The sequence below is a fragment of the Trachymyrmex septentrionalis genome, unplaced genomic scaffold (assembly GCF_001594115.1).
Source record: "Trachymyrmex septentrionalis isolate Tsep2-gDNA-1 unplaced genomic scaffold, Tsep1.0 scaffold178, whole genome shotgun sequence".
Taxonomy (NCBI): domain Eukaryota; kingdom Metazoa; phylum Arthropoda; class Insecta; order Hymenoptera; family Formicidae; genus Trachymyrmex; species Trachymyrmex septentrionalis.
The window spans coordinates 739,595-759,960 of NW_017304949.1; the positions used below are offsets into that span (position 1 = coordinate 739,595).

A 20,366-nucleotide genomic window follows, 5' to 3' on the forward strand; every position below is an offset into this window, starting at 1 on the left:
CTCAACATCTAGTTGATCTTCTACATCTTCTTGTGATTCGTCAGAAAAATATGCCACATCCTCGGAAAATGTAAATTTTTCCAACATTTTTATAAACTTTCAAACATTTTTCCAACAATCTCTTTAACGGATTTTGTAAATTGTTTAGGTGGATCAGCATAGATCAGATCAAATTGTAACATGTCTATAAAAATATTCAATATTCCTACATTATATCTTTTGTATAATGTGTTAAAAAAATATACAAAATATTTATCTTTGAAATATACGTTATCGATTAAATCTTCTTTTGAAATATCAGATTTTGCCAATATTTTGATTTGTTCTATCAAGAAAGGATCCATGTTTACAAAATACAATGTCAGTGTATCAAAATAAACAAACAAGAATTGAGACTTCTTCACCGATCAGTATTCGCGAGAAAACTTAACTCGAGAGAACGTACGTAGTCCTAAAAGCTAACAGTTATTTATTTATTTTATTCATTTTATATTTATTTTTTTTATTATTATCATTATATAAAATTCGGACATTGCTGTACAATAGGTTTTTTTTGTGAGAAAACTAACTGTGCGTGTATGAGAGTCAAGTAAAACGAGCTTTTTCGTTTATGGTCACATGGTTCTAGATCAAGTACAGATCCGTTCTCTCATGCACGCATGCGTACTTAAAAAACTGTTAGCTTTTGGAACTATATTTCTCTCGAGTTAGTTTTCTTATTGATCGGTGAGGAAGTCTCTCAATTCTTGTTTGTTTATTTCGATACATTAACATTGCATTTTGTAAACATGAATCTTTTTTTGATAGAGCAAATTAAAATACTGGCAAAATCTAATATTTTAAAAGAAGATTTAACCGATAGCATAACATATTTCAAAAGTAAATATTTTGTATATTTTTTTAAACATATTTTTACTAGAATATTTGTCTAAAAAAGAACAATACATATTATACGTAATACCTACGTATTATTAATACATTTTTTTAACTGCTGAGGACACCATTGCCATTTAAAATAGAATGATTGCCATGTATGGTGACGATTATGTGTTATAGAAAACAGTCTACAAGTGGTGGATACGGTTCCAAGACGTTCGTGAAAATGAGTTTAGAAATGATCACAATATTTATTTGACCGTGCTGCACCGGTGTATTGTCTGCTTTCATGACCTTTCTGGAATCGTATTCATTACTTGTAGATTGTTTTCCGCTGCATCTAATCCATCATCACACACAGTAATCATTCTACGATGAATATCAATCGACATGATGCCTTCAGTATTTAAAAAACATATCATTGCACGTTGTTTTCATTTTAAATAAAACGAATTTTCCAGTAAAAACGTCTTTTTTCCAGAGTTATTTCGTTTTCTCTAAAGAAAACATAATAGAAATCTAGAGAATAATCGATCAATTACGATTGGAATTTATTCCGAATAATCCTAATATGTTTATCCTGGATGATAAAAAAATCTATACTTGTTATAAGAAGGTCGGGCACATATAACATCGCATACGTAGTCAATTTTAAATATGTAAAGGGTGTCCCAAAATTAACGCAAGATTTGAATTTGCCGCCATTTGTGCAGTAAAGTGTTGGCAACCCAAAAAAAAACAATTTAACAGCTGACAGTTTAGGGTTAGTGAAAATGGAGCGTGAAAATGGATTATTGAACATCAACAAATGGATGCTGATTTTTCGAGCAAAATCATCCTAAGCGATGAAGCACATTTTCACCTTGATGGCTTTGTTAATCGCCAAAATCGCCCCCTAGATCGTGTGATTTAACACCATTAGATTTCTTTTTATGGGGTTATTTGAAATCACAGGTCTATGTCAACAAGCCCACAACCACCCGTGCATTAAAGGAGGAGATTCAACGCTGCATCAACGAAATTCAGCCACATTTATGCAAAATGGTCATGGAAAATTTCGACAAACGAGTGCGTATGTGCATGCAAAGCCGTGGAGGCCATTTGCCCGATGTGTTATTCCACAAATAACCCTATCCTATGTACTTTATGATTCAATAAAAAAATAACAATCAAAAGACTAAAAACTGTGTTTTCTATTTAATTCAAATCTTGCGTTAATTTTGGGACACCCTTTATAAGTTACATATAGTATAACAGATTTTTTTATATCATGCCGAGAGTGATTGCTACAGTGCCTGCTATCTTTTCGTTTGATTAAACTAATATGTTCTAAAATATGTAAAAAATATTCAAATTTCAGATTTGTTCAAAATTAGAGCGATTAAGATTATATAATAAGACATTTTTGTTCTTTTAGTTGTCGCTGAGGTTAAATGATGTACATGTGTGCTGTGCTGCTATAATAAGTGAGAAATGGGCTGTGACAGCAGGTCATTGCATGCAAATGTAAGTAACATAACAAATTTAGAAATAATGGTTTGTTAATTATTAATAAAAAGATAATATATATTGTAGAACTGACGATCCTATAAAAGAGATTACCTTATGTAGTGGATCTTCCATTCTTTATGAGAATTGTACCGTTCATAACGTAAACAATTTTTTCATACATGAAAACTTTGATAACGATATCAATGACTATGACATCGCTGTTATACAAGTAACACCTGCATTCATATATAATGATCATACGAAAGCGGTTGACTTGGCGTCAAACAAAAATGTTCATAGGAAATGGGGTACAGTCTGCGGTTGGGGATACTATCTGGTAATAATAAAGTATTCCGACTTAAAATAATGTTGGCCATTTAAATAATAACATCCATCCTTTCAATTTGCTTAACATCTACAGGATGTTCGGTAACGATTCTTTTGTGAGCATGGGAACCTAACGCGGGAAAACGTTTTCTTTTGCCGCTTGTGTGTTGCTTGCTTAATAGTAAACAACTCACGAAATTAATCAACCTACGAGGTTGGACGATCGTAAAGATCCTCAAATAAGAGATTGGACACCATACGTTTGATATAACTATATTTTTGAGGACTTGCTTAAGAGAATCCCAAAGTCGTCTGTTTTACCGACTAAACGCGTATAATTTTTATGATATATTTTTGCATATTATGCACTTCTTTTTTACACTTGAAAATCCCAGCATTAAAGCAGAATAATGGAACGATTAGGAAACAAGGACCGTAAACGGTCAAGCTTGATTTTTGAGTGCTAAAATAATTCTGTGTGAATTTATATACTACATATATATAGTCTTTTTTTTTAACTGCATGCCAAAATTATTTTCTTAAAACGCAAGCTGATTAAACTACAAGATTGCGGTAATATCAACAAATTAAATTGACAAGCAATTTAATAATTTGATGCTCTATTAGTATTCTATTAGATACAATAAATTTCAATATGTGTTGAAAATATGTAAATTTTGATCTGTAAAAAAAAGGACCATGAATTGTACATGTATTTATATTAACTATATATACGAGTATATGTATTGACTATGTATATGAATTCACACAGATTTATTTCAGCACTAAAGATTTAGTTTTATTTTTAGCTTTTTTATTGAAAACTTTGTTTAAAGCTATATCATGGGCGTATTGTAGAATTATTTTCGGGGTGAGAAATTTCAATCAACTCGGAATACCGTGCACCAATCGGAATGACAACAAAAAAAAAGAATTTTGCTATTGCACTAAAAAAACGCTACTGCATCAATTTTGTTATTGTAATTTACAACAATTTTTAACGTTAATGAATTCCATTTGGGTATTTTTACAACTTTTAATATCTTCTCGTATATCATTTTGAAAAGACGTAAAATTACGTTTTGTACATCATATAACTTTTACTTACTTTTAAAGATTTTTTTTAAAAAGAGAATAATACAATTACTATAAGAATGTATCAATTATAACGTATATTCTGTTTTTTAGGACAAAAATCTTACAATAATTTTCCCTATGCATCCCATATTTATTAAAGCTCGAACTAACAGAAGTGTTAAAAATTACTTATTGTATATTGTCCCCTATAATGAGAAGAAAAAATATTTTATGTAACAACAAAAACCTCACACAAAGTCAAAAGTAAAGTTGTATGTTTTTTACATTTAAAAATAAAAGAGAGTTCGGTAAAGTTATATATACATCGCCAATTCAAAATAAAATATTTTCATGAGTAAAGCAGCGGAAAATTATTAAACATCAACTAATGTGAGTGGATGTGTGCTATCAAGATATGTGATTAAAAAATTTTGGGGGCGGGAGGGGGAGTGAAGTAAAGTTTATGCCGAGAACGAAAAAAAATTTGAAATTGCGATTTTTCACTTCTATAGTTCAATATGGCGTCTAGAATTATCAAGTTGCGTCAACAGTTGTTTGATATAAAACTGTCATGAGCGCGATTGCACATGATCTAATAAACGATAATGCGTTCAAGGTAAGAAATCGAATTATTTGAAGCTGAATAAAAGAATGAAAAAATAAGATTATGAAATATAAAAACTAAATTAAAACTCACTAAATAAAAACTAAATTGACACTTGATGCGATACTCAAGTATTCGCGAGAAAAATGAGTGTGAAGTTTAAAAAATAAAATATTGAATATTTATTAAAAATTCAATACATAGTGTAGTCAGTCAGCAAGTAAAACCGTTTATTCAAAATTTTTGGAATCCTCGCAATCTTCGGAAGATTTATACAGTTTAGAATAATAAATATCGTAGAAGCATTGGAAACATAACATCAATTTACAATGAGCATTGCATAAAGCCAACGTTCTTACATGTGCATATTTTTTAAATATTGTAATTGGAAAACATGTATTGTGCTGTATTAGAACAGAAAAAGTATTAGAGTGTAGCATCGACAATATCAGACAATGTTATGAATTAAAAAGAAGACACGGAGACAATAATATGTGGAAAGGGGAAGGAGAGAAGTATTAGGAAAGAAAAAGGGAATGTATGAGATGCTAGAATATGTTTTCGGCAGAGATTCCGTATCATTTTGCTTGTTAATTCCATGTTTCTGTCTTTTTATATGGATCATTTCCGATATTATTTTTTTGTAAGAGGATTCAATGTCCAAAATTTTAACGTTATCCCATTTAAAATTGTGATTATGATCAATGCGGTGATTGGAAATCATCGATGACAGTTTAGACTTTTTATTAATATCGGAAGTATGTTCCTGTAATCTTATCTTTAATTGTCTTTTTGTTTGACTCACGTAATTAACATTGCAATTATCACAAAAGATCTTATAGACTACGTTTTGATTACATAATGGGTCCAATCCATCCTTTCCTTTTTTAATGAAATTTTTAAGCAAATTTGGAATAAAATAGACTAATTTACAGTTGAACATATTAACAATTGGAAAGAATTTCTCAAATATGGATTTTATATAAAAAAATTGTGAAAAACTTCTCCTTAATTTTTTTGTTAACAATTCTGTTAGTATTATCCATATAAAATATAATTCTTTTTTGTATAGAGGAAAAGATGAATTGTTGGACATCTATTAGGAGTATAAATAAGTTTCCGCCGTTTTTTATCAAAAATTGGGCATTTATTGTAAAAGAACGGTACCTAATGTTTTATTCGAAGTATTGTCCATCGCTAGCCACTACTTTTTCCCATCTTTCTGGCAGCATACGGATACCGCGTCGGAAAAACGCTTCATCTTTTGAAGCTATCCACGAATCGACTCAATTTTTGGTATCTTCATATGATGTGAAGTGTTGCTCAGACAGGCCATGCGCCATCGATCGAAACAGGTAGTAATCAGAAGGAGCAATGTCTGGTGAATACGGTGGGTCGGGTAAAACTTCCCAATTGAGTGTTTCCAAGTAGGTTTTGACCGGCGCCGCAACATGTGGACGAGCATTATCATGCAGAAGAATAACTTTGTCGTGTCTGGAGTAGTAGTGGGCGCGTTTTTCCTGGAGTGCTCGGCTCAATCTCATCAATTGTGTTCGATAGAGAGCCCCAGTAATGGTTTCGTTCGGTTTGAGCAACTCATAATAAACGATACCTAGCTGATCCCATCAAATATACAACATAAGCTTTTTCCCATGAATGTTCGGCTTGGCTGTCGATGTTGAAGCATGGCCAGGTGGTCCCTATGATTTCTTCTTCTTTCGGTTATCATAGTGGATGCATTTTTCATCACCAGTGATTACACGGTGCAAAAAACCCTTTCGTTTATGTCTGACAAGCAGCATTTCACATGTAAAAAATCGGCGTTCAACGTTTCTCGGCTTCAGTTCATATGGAACCCAATTTCCTTGCTTTTGAATCATTCCCAACAGTTTTAAGCGATGTGAAATTGCTGGTTAAGTCACTCCTAATGTAAGTGCAAGTGCTTCTTGCGTTTGGCACGAATCTTCATCCAATAATGCTTCCAATTCCGCGTCTTCGTTCACTTTCGGCCTTCCGCTACGTTCTTTGTCTTCGACGTCAAATTCACCGTTCTTAAACTTTTGAAACCACTCACGGCAACTTCTCTCACTTAAGGCAGCCTCACCATATGCTTCTACAAGCAATCGATGCGCCTCAGCTGAAGATTTCTTCAAATTAAAGAAGTAAATCAAAAGCTTCCGCAAATAATGCTTATTCGGCTCAAAACTCGACATTTTTGCACGAAAAAAGATATAAGATGCAAAATCGCTAATATTTCAAGGTTATGTTCTTGCCAGATGTCCAACCTTACGATATGACTTTTTACAGCTGACAATTTTAACTATAACATACTAGTAGCGCCTTTGTTTGTCAAACGGCGGAAACTTATTTATACTCCCAATATTATTTAAAAAAATGTTGATAGCATTAATTAGATTGATTTACTGGAAACGAGGATGGCATATAAGCGTATTATTTTATCCACAAACCAGTAGATTTCGCCTCTCTTGTGATAAAGCGTGGTGTGAGTTAAAATTGAAAAATCTGCCGGAAAAAGTTGTTTTGCGATATCCGTCAAAAACAGGTCTGTTCCTCAACCAATAACATAGTGTTCAAAAAAACTAATCTATCAATGCCAATCTCCATAGTAAATTGCAATCTAATGTAAAGAGTTAAAAATTTTTAAAGTATTATTAATGCTCTCTGATGAAGCCGCTAAAATGATGTCATCCACATACCGAAAATAAAACAACAACCGTACAGGTAACCTCTAAATTGCAATTTCCTCCAAGTCCTGCACAACCATGTCAGCAATGATTGAGGACAAAGGTGACTCCATAGTCTAAGATTTTGTAAAATTTTTTGTTAAACATAAAAAAATTGGAATCTAATACCAAACGAATAGTAATCAAAAATTCTTTCAAAAGGATTCTAGTTTTCTTGGGTATGCATTCCCATCTCTTAATGATATTATCAGATACCAATTTTATAGGAATATTAATGAATAACGAAATGATACCCAAAGAAATCAATACGTAATTAGGCTTAAAAAAAATATTTTTTTAGTTTTTCGATAAGATGGAAGCTATTCTTAATATGGCTAAGAGCTTCAGATATAAAATCGTTAATGATATTATGCAGATATAATGAAAAATAATATAATAGACTATATTATTACAGATGACACGATAATTCTTAAGGGGTTATCCTGTTATGGATCTTAATCCATATGCTTTGGGAATGTTACCATCGGTCATGAGTACGATGAACTCATGACCGATGGTAGCATTTCCATCCCATTGAACCTAACCTCCGATATGTCATTAATAAAGTTTTTATCTTTTCATCTAACAGGCAAAGAACGTAAATTACAAATTAATTAAATTAAATTTACATTCGCAACTTAACAACTGGTTTCTTTGAAAACTTTCTTTTAAATAATTTGCTTTTCATAGAAAAGAAAAATGCGAATATCACGACCGTCCCGATTATATTGAGCGATTTCAACGTCTTACTTTTAATATTTCAATGGACCATATATTCGTAACAAAGACGGAAGACATAAGCATGTGATACGTATTTACATTTTTTTAAATCTACTTTATAACATTCAGAACACTGTTTTTGTGATATGAGAATCCGACATTTATTGTAACATTATTATTTTAACATTGAGAATGATCTGGTGTCGTTTGTACTTTTCTAACTAATCTAGTTTTAAACATTAAATATTTTTTATTTTAATTGGCTCGTAGCCCTTATTATTATCTATATTTGTTATATTTATTTGTATTTGTAAATATGTTATTAAATAAAATAATAATTATTAATCATACAATGATAATGTACGATTATAATTGTACAATTTCTGTCGCTGGATCAAGTGACGAATAACTAAGTCTAATAGCGTATAGGTTAATTGTGAATAGAAAATATAAGACCTAAGAACCACAAAAACGCGGAAATCGAATGGAGGACATGTGCGCACAGGGAGAAGGTATAAATATATGGTTGGTGTTCGCGTGAGCCGCGTCGTCTGTAGTAACTCTTAACGACGATATTTGTTGTTGAGATTTGATGATTTTAATATGTATATTTCAGAAACAATGTTATAAAGTGACGAAGTATGAGATCACAAATGGATACTCGTGTAGGCAAACGTACAAACAGACCTCAAAAAAGAGATCTTCAAATATTTTTAATTCAGAAACTGGACATAGAAATGTCCTGTAACTTGAGATTTTTTTATTAAAGATGCAAGAACTACAATATATAAAAAATTCAAGTAAATTGACTGAAAAGATTTTTTTCATATAAATTGTGCGTGATCCTTTTATACATTCATGTAAATATCTATAATTCTATATCTATAATTAAATATAGATAAAAATATTTACATAAATGTATAAAATTTCCGTGATTCGTATAAGAATAATTGAAAATATTGCAATTTTTTTCTAATAGTGTATGGACTATGACGAACCTAATTCGGATATATCGTATGAGCCAGAAAAATTGCAACCGTCTCATGAATATGTTCCATTAATATATAAAGAACAGGCGGTTGCTTTAGCAACGATGAATCCAAAATGGTCTAGGTCTTTACAAAAGAAAGGTTTCAGTCGTTTGAAAAGTGTTTCATATGTGAAAAGAAGACATAAAGCAGGATGGAACAGTTATTGATAAATGGAAACACATAGAAACAAAAACTTTTCAACAATTTCAAGAAGCTAGAAATTGCCTTGAGCAGGTACATAAAAAAAAAATTGTAAAAAATATTTAATATATATTAGGTTGTTCGGAAAGTAATTTCGTTTTTTCTTATAAAAATGAAAGACGATTTTCAATCAGACGCGTTTCAAATGATCATGAACGGTCGAATTCGATAAATTTAATCTCTCAGCGATCTCACGATAACGTTGTTATTCGTCGGTTTGCATCAATTAATGCCTTTATTGTGTCTTCATCAGCTTCAACTGGCCTTCCAGAACGTGGTGCATCTTCAACATCAAAATTGCCGGATCGAAATTTTGCAAACCAGTTTTGGCATTGGCGTTCTGTCAATACATCTTCTCCATACTCATCGGATAATTTTTTTCTTGCTTGAACAGCATTTTTACCTTTTCGATAGTAAAAAAGTAAAATATGCCGAAAATGCTGCTTTTCACTTTCATATTTGATAGGGCACCAACCAAAAACTACTGCATAGAATCAATCGAATTTTTTTCACAAGCAAGCCTTGCTATATCAGCTGTCAAAATATATAATGATTATGCGACTTAAGTGTGAAGTTGGCTGTGAAAAAATACAATAAGTCCTCTGTTGGGAAAAAACGAAATTACTTTCCGAACAAAAAAAAAATAATATATTACTAACCTAATATATTACTGAATTAAATTTCAAAAATGTATGTCGATAAATAACATTTTTCAATTTCAGGTAACAACGAGAATTTTGCAGCAGTGGGCAGTGGTCAATGTATTTCAATTTCTGTCTAAAGATTTCACCTTCTTTGGCAGCAATACCTCACCAAACGGGTCGCCAAATTTTAACAGAAATATAACACTAAGCAAAAAAAAATTACAAGATTTGTGAGCACTCGTGAACATGCATTATTAGAAGAATTCAAGAAGCAGCTGAAAAATTTCAAATTTAAACCAAAGCCATCATGTCAGATTTTAATTTGGATTTTGTAATAAATACTGATCAAACCGGTTGCAATTATCAAATTCCATATAATAGATCGTTTGCAGTGCAAGATACAAAAACCGTTCTAGTACAAAAGAAAAATTTACATAATATAACATATTCATATACAACACAATATTCTTTAACTGCATCGGGTTGAAACAACCTGACTTTTGCGCGGATTAGCTCGTCGGATTCGGTGATATCGGTTCGGAACAAAATGCTCGAACGAAAAGGAGAGATGCAGGCTGAAAGAAAAAGGTATGGTGTTAATATGAATAATGTATTTAATAGTAATTCGATATAGATATATACAAAGTGAAAAGTGTACGTGTGCTGTGTCGGGTTTATACAATATATGTTCGTGCGCATAATGTGTGGGTATGTTTAATCTTTCGCGGAATGCGATTTCGCACGCCGCTAGATGGCTTTTTATGACGCAGCGCGGTATTGGTATGTGGCTTACGTGATTGGCAATCAGCTGTGCAGCGATTAAATACAGGGAAACCGGTCGGTCACTATCGAGAACTCTTGATGGTGACGGAGCACCACCTTGTTTCGCGACAAATACGGCCATCAGGAGTCGGAACGGATTGGAATGGAATTGCGACAGGAGCGGATGATAATCGCAAGCAGCAATTTTCGGACTTATATACGAATTGCTGCTCCCAGTCGTATTGTTCCAGTCTTACTCGGCGATCTTCGCCGACCGGCAATACGAGCGGGAAGGATACAGATCGGCGGTACTCGGCGGAGTTCGGATAACTCCAGCAGAACGGCTGTCACCCGTGAATAATTATGTGCGGTGTTCTGATTCTAGCATTACAGCCTAGTAACGGTTTGCGCACAGGGTAAATTACTATCTATTGTCTTTTTATGTATGCAAGAAACATCGGGAAAATTTGATCCTATTGTTAAAAAAAATAGATAAATTAATAAACAAATTAAAAAAATGTTTATATAACATCAAAATCAGACATTATCGAAAATAATGTACAAGGAATATCTTAATAATTGCCTTTCTTCATATAAATAAAATAAATTTTTATTACTTATTGATTTGTGAAGAGGGCAAACTGATACAACAATTTATAACGAAATTTTCCAAGATCGAAGACGAGCATCTTGTAATATTAAAGTGATTCCATTAAAATGTACTTCCCTTCGTCAACCTTAAGATGTTTATTTTTATCGTCAAGTAAAAGATTTCATTAAAAGATTGCAAAATGCGTCTATATTGTTAAAAGAACAGAGCGAAATAGGTACGCGAGAAGATGCCATAAAAATAATACACTTGCTAATATTACACCAATTAAATGCTGGTATATTTAAATCCATGATCTTACATGCATCACACATACGCAACAAAATTACTTAATAATAAACCAGAATTTTTAAATGTCAATGAAGTATATTTTCAATTACAATATTTAAAAAATCTTGCGTATGTAAGAACGTTTGCTTTATATTTACAATGCTCATTGTAAATTGATATTATGTTTCCAATGCTTAATCTACGATAATTATTATCTTAAACTGTGTAAACCTTCCGAAGATTACGAGGATTTCAAAAATTTCGAATAAACGGTTTTACTTGCTGATTACACTATTTATTAAATTTTTAATAAATATTAAATATTTTATTTTTTATATGTCGCACTTATTTTTCTCGCGAATGCTTAAATATCGCATCGAATGGCTTTACGTTTTATTAATGGGAGAATAGTTTCTCAACACACATATATTTAATTTATTTGTAAATATCTAACTTCTGCACGACTTAGCTCGCGAAGAATGCGAAATGGGAACGGAAGTCGGTTTGGTGAAAAAGAACGCGTACGATTCTAGTTTTAAATAAAAACAATAATATAGTGATATATTACTGATGACGCACGTTTGCATTGTTAAGAATGCAGCATCTTCGATATGTGTAACAGGCGTGAACGCGAAATCGTCGCCAAATCTTGCGCGGACCAATAGCGGCGAGGCGTGATCGGAAACGCCCGTGTGCGGTCGCGATGGATGCGAATGCTCAGAGCCGGTACACACCGGTACATCACGCGCCGCGGCGCAGGAGCGCGAATCGCGGGCCTAACTAAAAATGCGTCAAAGACGTTTGATAATAGCGCGAGCGTGGCCGATGGCTGAAAAAGCTTAGCGGAGGCCAAAAACTCTCGACCCTCTTGTTATTGGGTCGGTCACGAGTGAATTAAAGTGAAACAACTAACTTTGGGGCGAATTAGCTCGTCGGATTCGGTAGTAACGATCTGGAATGCTAAAGAGATTCACACGGTAATGATGCGACATTAAAAAAATAATGGATTATCATAATTATTTAAATTTTATAAAAAAGAATTTACGACTTGATTAATCGGGTTGAAATTAATTGATTCTGAAGAATAGATTAAAAATTCTGAAATATATAGACAGAATTGGTAAAAAACATTTCAATCATGTTTTAAACAGTTTGAAGTTTTTAATTGAGCACGTGTCTTTTTTTTAATAGTACTGTGTAAAATATTTTGAAGCATTTAAAAAGAAACACATTTTGTTCAATAATACTTACTATACTTTAAAGTTTTTTATTATACAAGTATTATCAATACATAGAAATATTTATAGCGTACTACACTTTGATAATAAAGGCATAAATAGCTAAGAACTGTTATAAAGTAAATTATAACATGACTTAAAATTTGAATAATTTTTTTTTAATTTTTATGTTTGGTTCATGTATCTGATATCTACTTCTTGTCACAAGAGGCAAAGGTAGTAGCTCGCGCAGCGCGAGATCGCCTCATATCCTTTACGCGAGTCAGTGAGTTGCGAGCATCCGAAATTATCGGTTTTTTAATAAAGGTTGGACCGATCGAGTTCTGAATATGGACTCAATCGCCAGCTAGGATTCGAATTATACAATAAGCGTTTATTTTACCTTTATGTGTACTACGAACGGAGATATTGTAATATAAATTTCGAAATGTCCAAATTTTTATGTAATATATGTCATTGCCTGAAAAAGTCACATTCTTTTCACATTTTCGACGGTAGATGGCACTCGTTTATTCCTCTTGTGGCTACGTTATGGCTGCTGTGCCCAATGTGGCGTCGAGCGTGTCTGGGCGCCGGCGATGGTTAACTAATGGCGAAGGAAGATTGGCGGGAAATCGCTAAGTTCGCAAAGAAATGTTACTCAATGATTCTGATTTACAAGACATAAGGCAGTTAAATATATTCTTAAATGAATACTTGGAATGTACAGATTGAATACGAGAAAGTAACAAATTTACAACATAAGCATTTATGTGACGGCGCGAGTAATTACTGAACGACATGAGCAATCGATGTCGAAGTCGCAATGAACATAAAGTGATTATTAATCTTACCGAGCGCTAACTAAAATCTACCGTTGAAGTTTACAGACAGACAGACAGCGAGAGACAGACAGAAAGAGAGAGAGAGAGAGAGAGAGAGAGAGATAACCGGAAAAAAGAACTGACTCGAGCGTCGTAACTAACTCGAAAATTTCGTACGCTTGTCTCAGCGTCTGCAACCAAAATTTGAAGTAATGTCTCAGACTACAGTACAAAAAAATAATTCGTTGAGATCATGTATCCGGAAGGACATCGAATAGTGCCGAACGCTCGCGCAATCGCTTATAAGTGCGCTCATAAATTTCCTACGCTCATTCCAGCGTCCGGAACCAAAATCTAAAAGGGCTGATGTAACATCTGAGAGCACAGACGAATAAAAAGAAAAATTTGTTGACATCGTGTACCCGGAAGGGCACGTCAATTTCCTATGCTCGTTCCAGCAACCGAAATCAAAATCTAAAATTGCTGGTGGATTGTGTGACTACAGATGAATAAAAAAAAAATTCGTTGATATCGCGTACCTGGAAGCCCGTAGAATAATGGCGAAATTCTACGCTATCGCCAGTACCTACGCTCAAAAATTTCCTGTGCCTGTCCCAGCGTTTGGAACCAAAATCTGAAAGTACTGGTGTAATGTCTGTAGTGTAGTACAATACTTAAATGTTTGTAGGTAGCGCTACTATTAGCAATATATTTTTCTTTCCGCGCAGCGCTATGGAGATGGCGTTAGGCAAAACGAAGGGAGACGCTGTCCCGACCGATTATTCCATTATAATGGCGAAGTATAGTGAGCACATTGTAATATGACCACTATTAAGGATTATATTTTATACCTTACAAACAGTCTTTATATATTTGTGCAAGACCATTCTAGTAATGAAAACATTACATTGGCGACGAGGATAATTGGTGATCCTTATTTAGGATAAGAACGGATTTATTAAAATTACAAAAAGAGCTAGAGGAACGAGAAAGAATTTTAACGGAAAGAGTGAAGCAACAAAAACATCAAAGAATGCAGTTAGCAATAGAGAGTCAACAACTAGCAAAAGTGAGAGCAGAATTTGAAGCGGCTAGAAAAGAAGAACTACGTGGCACAGGAACCATTGTAAAAGAAACCATTGTAAGAGGGACCATTGGCAATATATCCGAATTTTCAATGAAGAAAGATTGGACGAAATGGTTCGAAAGATTAACGCATTACTTCTTAGGTAATGATGTGCCGAAAGAAAAGCAAGTATCGCTTTTTATTACGTTAATGAGTAGTGAAGGGTATGAACTTCTCTACAATTTGTGCTCACTGGAAAATCCGGCAAATCTTACTTTGGAACATCTTGCAGAGATTATGCAAAAGCAACCGTAGTCAAATGTAATAGTGCAACGTTATAAATTCAAGGAATGCAAGCAGATGGAAGGAGAGTACATTAAAACATATTTAGCTAAGCTTAAAAAGTTATCAACTCATTGCCAGTTTGGGGAACAGTTGGAAATTAACATTCGAGACCAATTCGTATGGGGACTGACCAATAAGAAAATCAGGAAGAGGTTACTGGAAGAACAACATTTGACATATGCCACGGCGGAAATTAGCACAATCATGGAGATGGCAGTACGTGAAGCGGCAGATATGGCGACAAGCAGCAGAGAAAGCGAACTCAATTTTATGGATAAGGAAAGGAAAATAACCTGTTATTGTTGCGGAAAAAAGGATCATATATCGAAAAATTGTCGTTTTAAGAGTTATACATGTAATGCGTACAGAAAAAAGGTCATTTAGAGGTTGTCTGTAAAAGTAAAGAATCTAGTAGAGAGGAGAAAAGTCAGAAACAAAAACAAGCAGAGAATAAGACTAAAAATGTAGTAAAGAGTCCGAATCATTATTTAGAAGAGTTAGAAAACGATAATGACAGCATAAATAACATGTATTATAAAAAGGATATAGATAATAGTGAAATGCTGAATAACGTAAAACCATTTAAAGTTAGCCTTAGGATAGGAAATAATGCGCTTGCATTCGAAATTGACACAAGATCGCCGATATCTGCAATATCATAGAGAGATTTCGAAAAATTTAAGCCGTTTGAAAATGCAATCATGACGAGAACTACACGTAGTTTTAGAATATATACAGGGGACCCGATATTTCCTCTCGATACTTTAAAGATTAAGGTAGAATTTAAGAATAAGAAACGGGAACTTGAATTATTTATATTACTAAGTAGAAGCACACCGATAGTAGGTAGAAATTGGCTTGAAGCCCTAGAAATTATGCAGTTCGAAGAACCAATAGAGAAGTTGTCAATTAAAGCAGTGAGCGAAGAGCCTAAAGATATTTGTAATAGGTTTGAGTCACTTTTTTCTAGAAAACTGGGGCATTATACCAAAAAAAAATTTAAATTACATCTAAAGGAGGATGCCAATCCAGTGTTTTGCAAACCAAAACCAGTGCTTTTCGCGTTAAGAGAAAAAGTCGAAAAAGAAATTGATCGTTTATTAAAAGAAGGGGTTCTAGAAGCGGTTGTAAATAGTGAGTGGGCAACGCCCATTGTACCGGTTCCAAAATCGAACGGTCAAATACGTTTATTATAAGGTGACACTTAATTCATATTTACAGGTGGATAAGTACCCAATTCCGAGAGTATCAGATTTACTCACAAAGTTAGGGGGGGGGGTACAGTATTTATAAAATTAGATTTAGCGCAGGCCTATCAGCAGGTAGAGTTAGATGAAGAATCAAAATTATTAGTTACGATAACAATTCATAAAGGTTTATTTAGAAGTAATCGTTTGAGTTTCGAAATAGCATCAGCACCTGGTTTGTTCCAACGCGAAATGGAAGAAATATTTCAGGACTTAAACAAGGTCGCAATATTCTTCGATGATTTAGTGGTTACAGGAACTACGAGGAAAGAGCATGATTAAAATGTAACGGAAGTTTTACAGAGGTTACAAGATTGTGGATTAACTTTAAGTAAAGATAAATGTGCATTTGCGCAAAACAATATTAAATTTTTAGAATTCGAATTAAGCGACAAGGGCATTCGAGCTTCAAGCAGGAAAGTAGACGCAATTGTGAATATTAAAAAACTCGAGAACATTACACAGCTCAAGTCAATTTTTAGGTATGATTAATTATTATTCCAAATTCATTAAAAATTATGCGGATATGGTAGGGCCGCTTACGAACTTCTTAAAAAGAATAAGATATGGGTTTGGACAAGGGAGCAAGACTTAGCTTTTAAAAAGGCTAAAGAGCATCTAGCATCGCAGGAGATTTTAATACAGTATTTTATTACAGTATGATACGGAAAGACCACTTAAAATTACGTGTGATGCATCTTCTATAGGGTTAGGGACAGTTTTGTCACATATTCTGCCGGATGGGTCGGATAGGCCAATAGCGTTCGTCTCTAAAAGTGGGATATTATCAGGGGCGCAGAGAAATTACTCTCAACTTGACAGAGAAACATTAGCTCTAGTATTTGGAGTGAAACTATTTCACCAGTATGTTTACGGTCGTAATTTCATATTAGAAACTGATCATAAACCTTTAACGTACATTTTTAAATCAAAGAAAGGAATTCCGCAAATGGCAGTAGAGTGCAAAGGTGGGCCTTTGCAATATTTTTAGCAGAATATGACTTTAAAATTAAACACATTAAAGGACAGGATAATGGGCCTACTGACAGTCTATCGAGAATTGGTAGGAAGGATATTAACGAGTCAATTGAAATGGAAGAGTTAGAGGAACATACATATTTAAAAATAATCGGGGAAGAGATACAAAGTGTAGATAGTAAACTCGTTCGTAGGGAGACAAGCAAAGATGCAATTTTGAAGAGAGTTCGAGATTTTGTAATGCAGGGATGGCCAGATAAAGTGAACGATTGCCTGAAGCCATTCTATAGCCGTAGGTTAAAGTTGTCTTTGGAAGAAGATTGCGTAATGTGGGGATACCGCATTGTTATTCCACAGCCTTTAAGAGCTGATTTACTAGAAGAGCTTCTAGTGGAGCTCATCTCGGGGTAGTTAAAATGAAGGCGTTAGCTCGGTCTTATTTCTGGTGGCCTGGTTTAGATAGGGACATTGAAGAAATAACTAAGACATGTAAAGAGTGTTTAGAGAGCGTAGATGATCTCTCAAAGGCTTCGTTACATGTATGGAAATAACTGCAGGGGCCAAACCATCTCATACATCTAGATTTTTGCGGACCAATTAGCGGTCATATGTATCTTGTGATAATCGATGCGTACTCGAAATGGATTGATATTAAGAAAATGTGCGATATCTCTTCAGAATCTGCGATTAGAGCTTTAAAAGAATATATAAGCAAGGGGACTGCCACATCAAATTGTTACGGATAATGGGCCGGCATTTGCGAGCGAGCAGTTTCAAGAGTTTGTATTGCGAAACGCTATTAAGTATACGAAAACTGTACCGTATCATTCTGCGTCTAACTGAGCGGCGGAGAATGCTGTACGCATTTTTAAAAAGAAGTTTAAAATATTGCTTAGGGATAATACGAGACACGATGCTTTATGTAAATATTTGTTTTACATATTATCGCTCGACACCACATGTTACGATGGAAAAGACATCAGCGGAATTGCACTTAAACAGACGTTTGAGAACGAGATTAAATATTATAAACCCGATATTAGAAGTAGAATTGAGCAGAAACAAAGTGATCAGCAATGTTTTTTTAAGGGCAATCGTACAGTTATTTTTGGAATTAACGATTCGATGATTGCTAAATATTATAGGACAAAGTGGAGACAGGCAACAATTATTGAGCAAACTAGTCTGGTTACTTATAATGTTAAAACTGATGACGGACGTATCTGGAGACGTCACATTGATCAACTGCGGACATGTAATCTGCGTTCACCGGGGTCTAATACGATCAAGAGCTCAGAACTATCGAAAGATAGTGTTACACCGGATAGACATATTTCTTTAACCCCTAGTATGTAGACTGCTGGAAAAGTTTCTGCAAACAATATGAAAAAAAACATGTAAAATTCGGTAAATGGCTTTATTATTTGTCGAAGTATTCGCCTTTAAGGTCGATACATTTTTGCATACGCTCGAACCAATTTTCGAAGCATTTTTTCCACTCTAAGGCTGTAACCTCAGAAATCAGTGTACGAAATGTTTCAACAGCTGCTTCAGGCGACTCAAATCGCTCATCACGCATCTTATTTTTAATCTTTGGGAACAAAAAGAAGTCATTAGATGATCAGGTGAATACGGACAATGAGTCAATCGACATCAATTCTCAATTGTTTGACGTGTTGTGTGACAGCTGCGTTATCATGATGAAGAATGATGCGACGATTTCGGTTTGTTCTACGCAATTCATTTATGACTTCTGGCTAACAAATTGTTGTATACCAATCAGTATTTACAGTCCTTCGATCTTCTAAAAAGCCACGGTTGTCACATGTCCGGTATAACCAAAGAAACAAACAATCATTTGCTTGGCAGCACTGCGTGAACGAACAACTTTTGTTGGTTTCGGTTCATTTTGAAATACCCAAACAGTGGATTGTTGTTTACTTTCGGGCTCATACGAATAGATCCATGTTTTGTCCCCAGTAACGATGTTGTAGACCAAATTTGACCGACCTCGGTTGAATTTCTTGAGCATTTCTTTGCTCCATTTAACACGAGCCTGTTTTTGAGTTTCGGTCAAATTGTGTGGGATCCAACGACTGCAAAGTTTCCGTACGCTCAAGTGATCATACAAAATCGTATGTATTGCTTTCATGTCAATGCCTGAATAAGGATGCCTGAATCTCGCGATATGTTATATGCCGGTCTCGCTCAATCATTTCACGCATAGCATCAACATTTGTGGCAACAACAGACGTGGATGGACGATCTTCACGGAATTCATCACTAAGAAAGGTACATCCACGTTGGAATTCGGCAAACCAATTATAAATAGTCCTATTGGATGGTGCTTCATCCCCAAAAGCCAAATGAAGTCGATCGATGCATTATTTCGGAGTTAGATTACATTTGTAATCATAAAAAGTCATTGCCCGAAAATTTTCACGCGAAATTTTCATTTTCTTACAAAATAACTTCTTTTAAAATACTATGCAAACAAAACTAGTTGGCTTGGTACAAATTGTCAATTGAATTATAGTTAAAATGTCTAATTTTACGGATATGATAGTAGCAGAACGTTGGCGCCACTGGAAGTACTAGATTGCAGAAACTTTTCCAACAGCCTACGTATGAGAAATAACATGGATAAGGGGGGCGACTATTGTTGACTAATTGTAATGTTAGCGACGGTCAGGTCACTGCGAACAGTGATATAAGCGCTCGCCGTCGCAGGGCGAAATAACTGCAGCGAAACCTAGAAAAACCGGAAGTACCCACACTGAAGTGGGGAACAGTGATATAAGCGCTCAAGCCGAATTCCGAAACCCCGGCAAATCTTAGACTTATAAGTTTGTACAATATTTCCTTTTTTGTTTTGTTTTTTCAATTTAAGTGTGGAGGAGATTGTAGTGTAGTATTTAAATGTTTGTAAGTAGCGCTACTATTAGCAATATATTTTTCTTTCCGCACAGTGCTACGGAGATGGCGTGTTAGGCAAAACGAAGGGGGACGCTCGATTATTCCATTGTAATGGCGAAGTATAGTGAGCACATTGTAATACAACCACTATTAAAGATTACGAGGTCTATTCAAAAAGTATCGCGAATTTTGAATTTCCGCGGGTTACGTATATTCGATTTTCGATTTTTTGTGGCGTTATGTTGGTACTCATGTCTCTCACTTATGCCGACAAGTTCGGCCATTTTGAATGTTCAGTTAATTTTTGACAGCTGCTTTGCTTGCACGTGTTTTGGCTCGTCTTCGATTTTTGCCTATTCCAAAAAATGGATCAAAGAATCTGTATCAAATTTTGTGTGAAAAACAAAATTAAGTGC

The 20,366-nt window shown here is 34.3% G+C and overlaps 1 protein-coding gene across 1 annotated transcript in view; it reads left to right on the top strand.

Annotated features, from left to right (window-relative positions):
• LOC108746553 (trypsin-1-like) overlaps positions 1 to 20,366 on the top strand; it is a 49,974-nt gene that overhangs the window by 19,490 nt on the left and 10,118 nt on the right. Inside the window, exons 3-4 of the mRNA XM_018483398.1 lie at positions 2,294 to 2,382; positions 2,452 to 2,704. Coding sequence (XP_018338900.1) covers positions 2,294 to 2,382; positions 2,452 to 2,704 — 342 coding nt within the window. The remainder of the gene's footprint in view (positions 1 to 2,293; positions 2,383 to 2,451; positions 2,705 to 20,366) is intronic.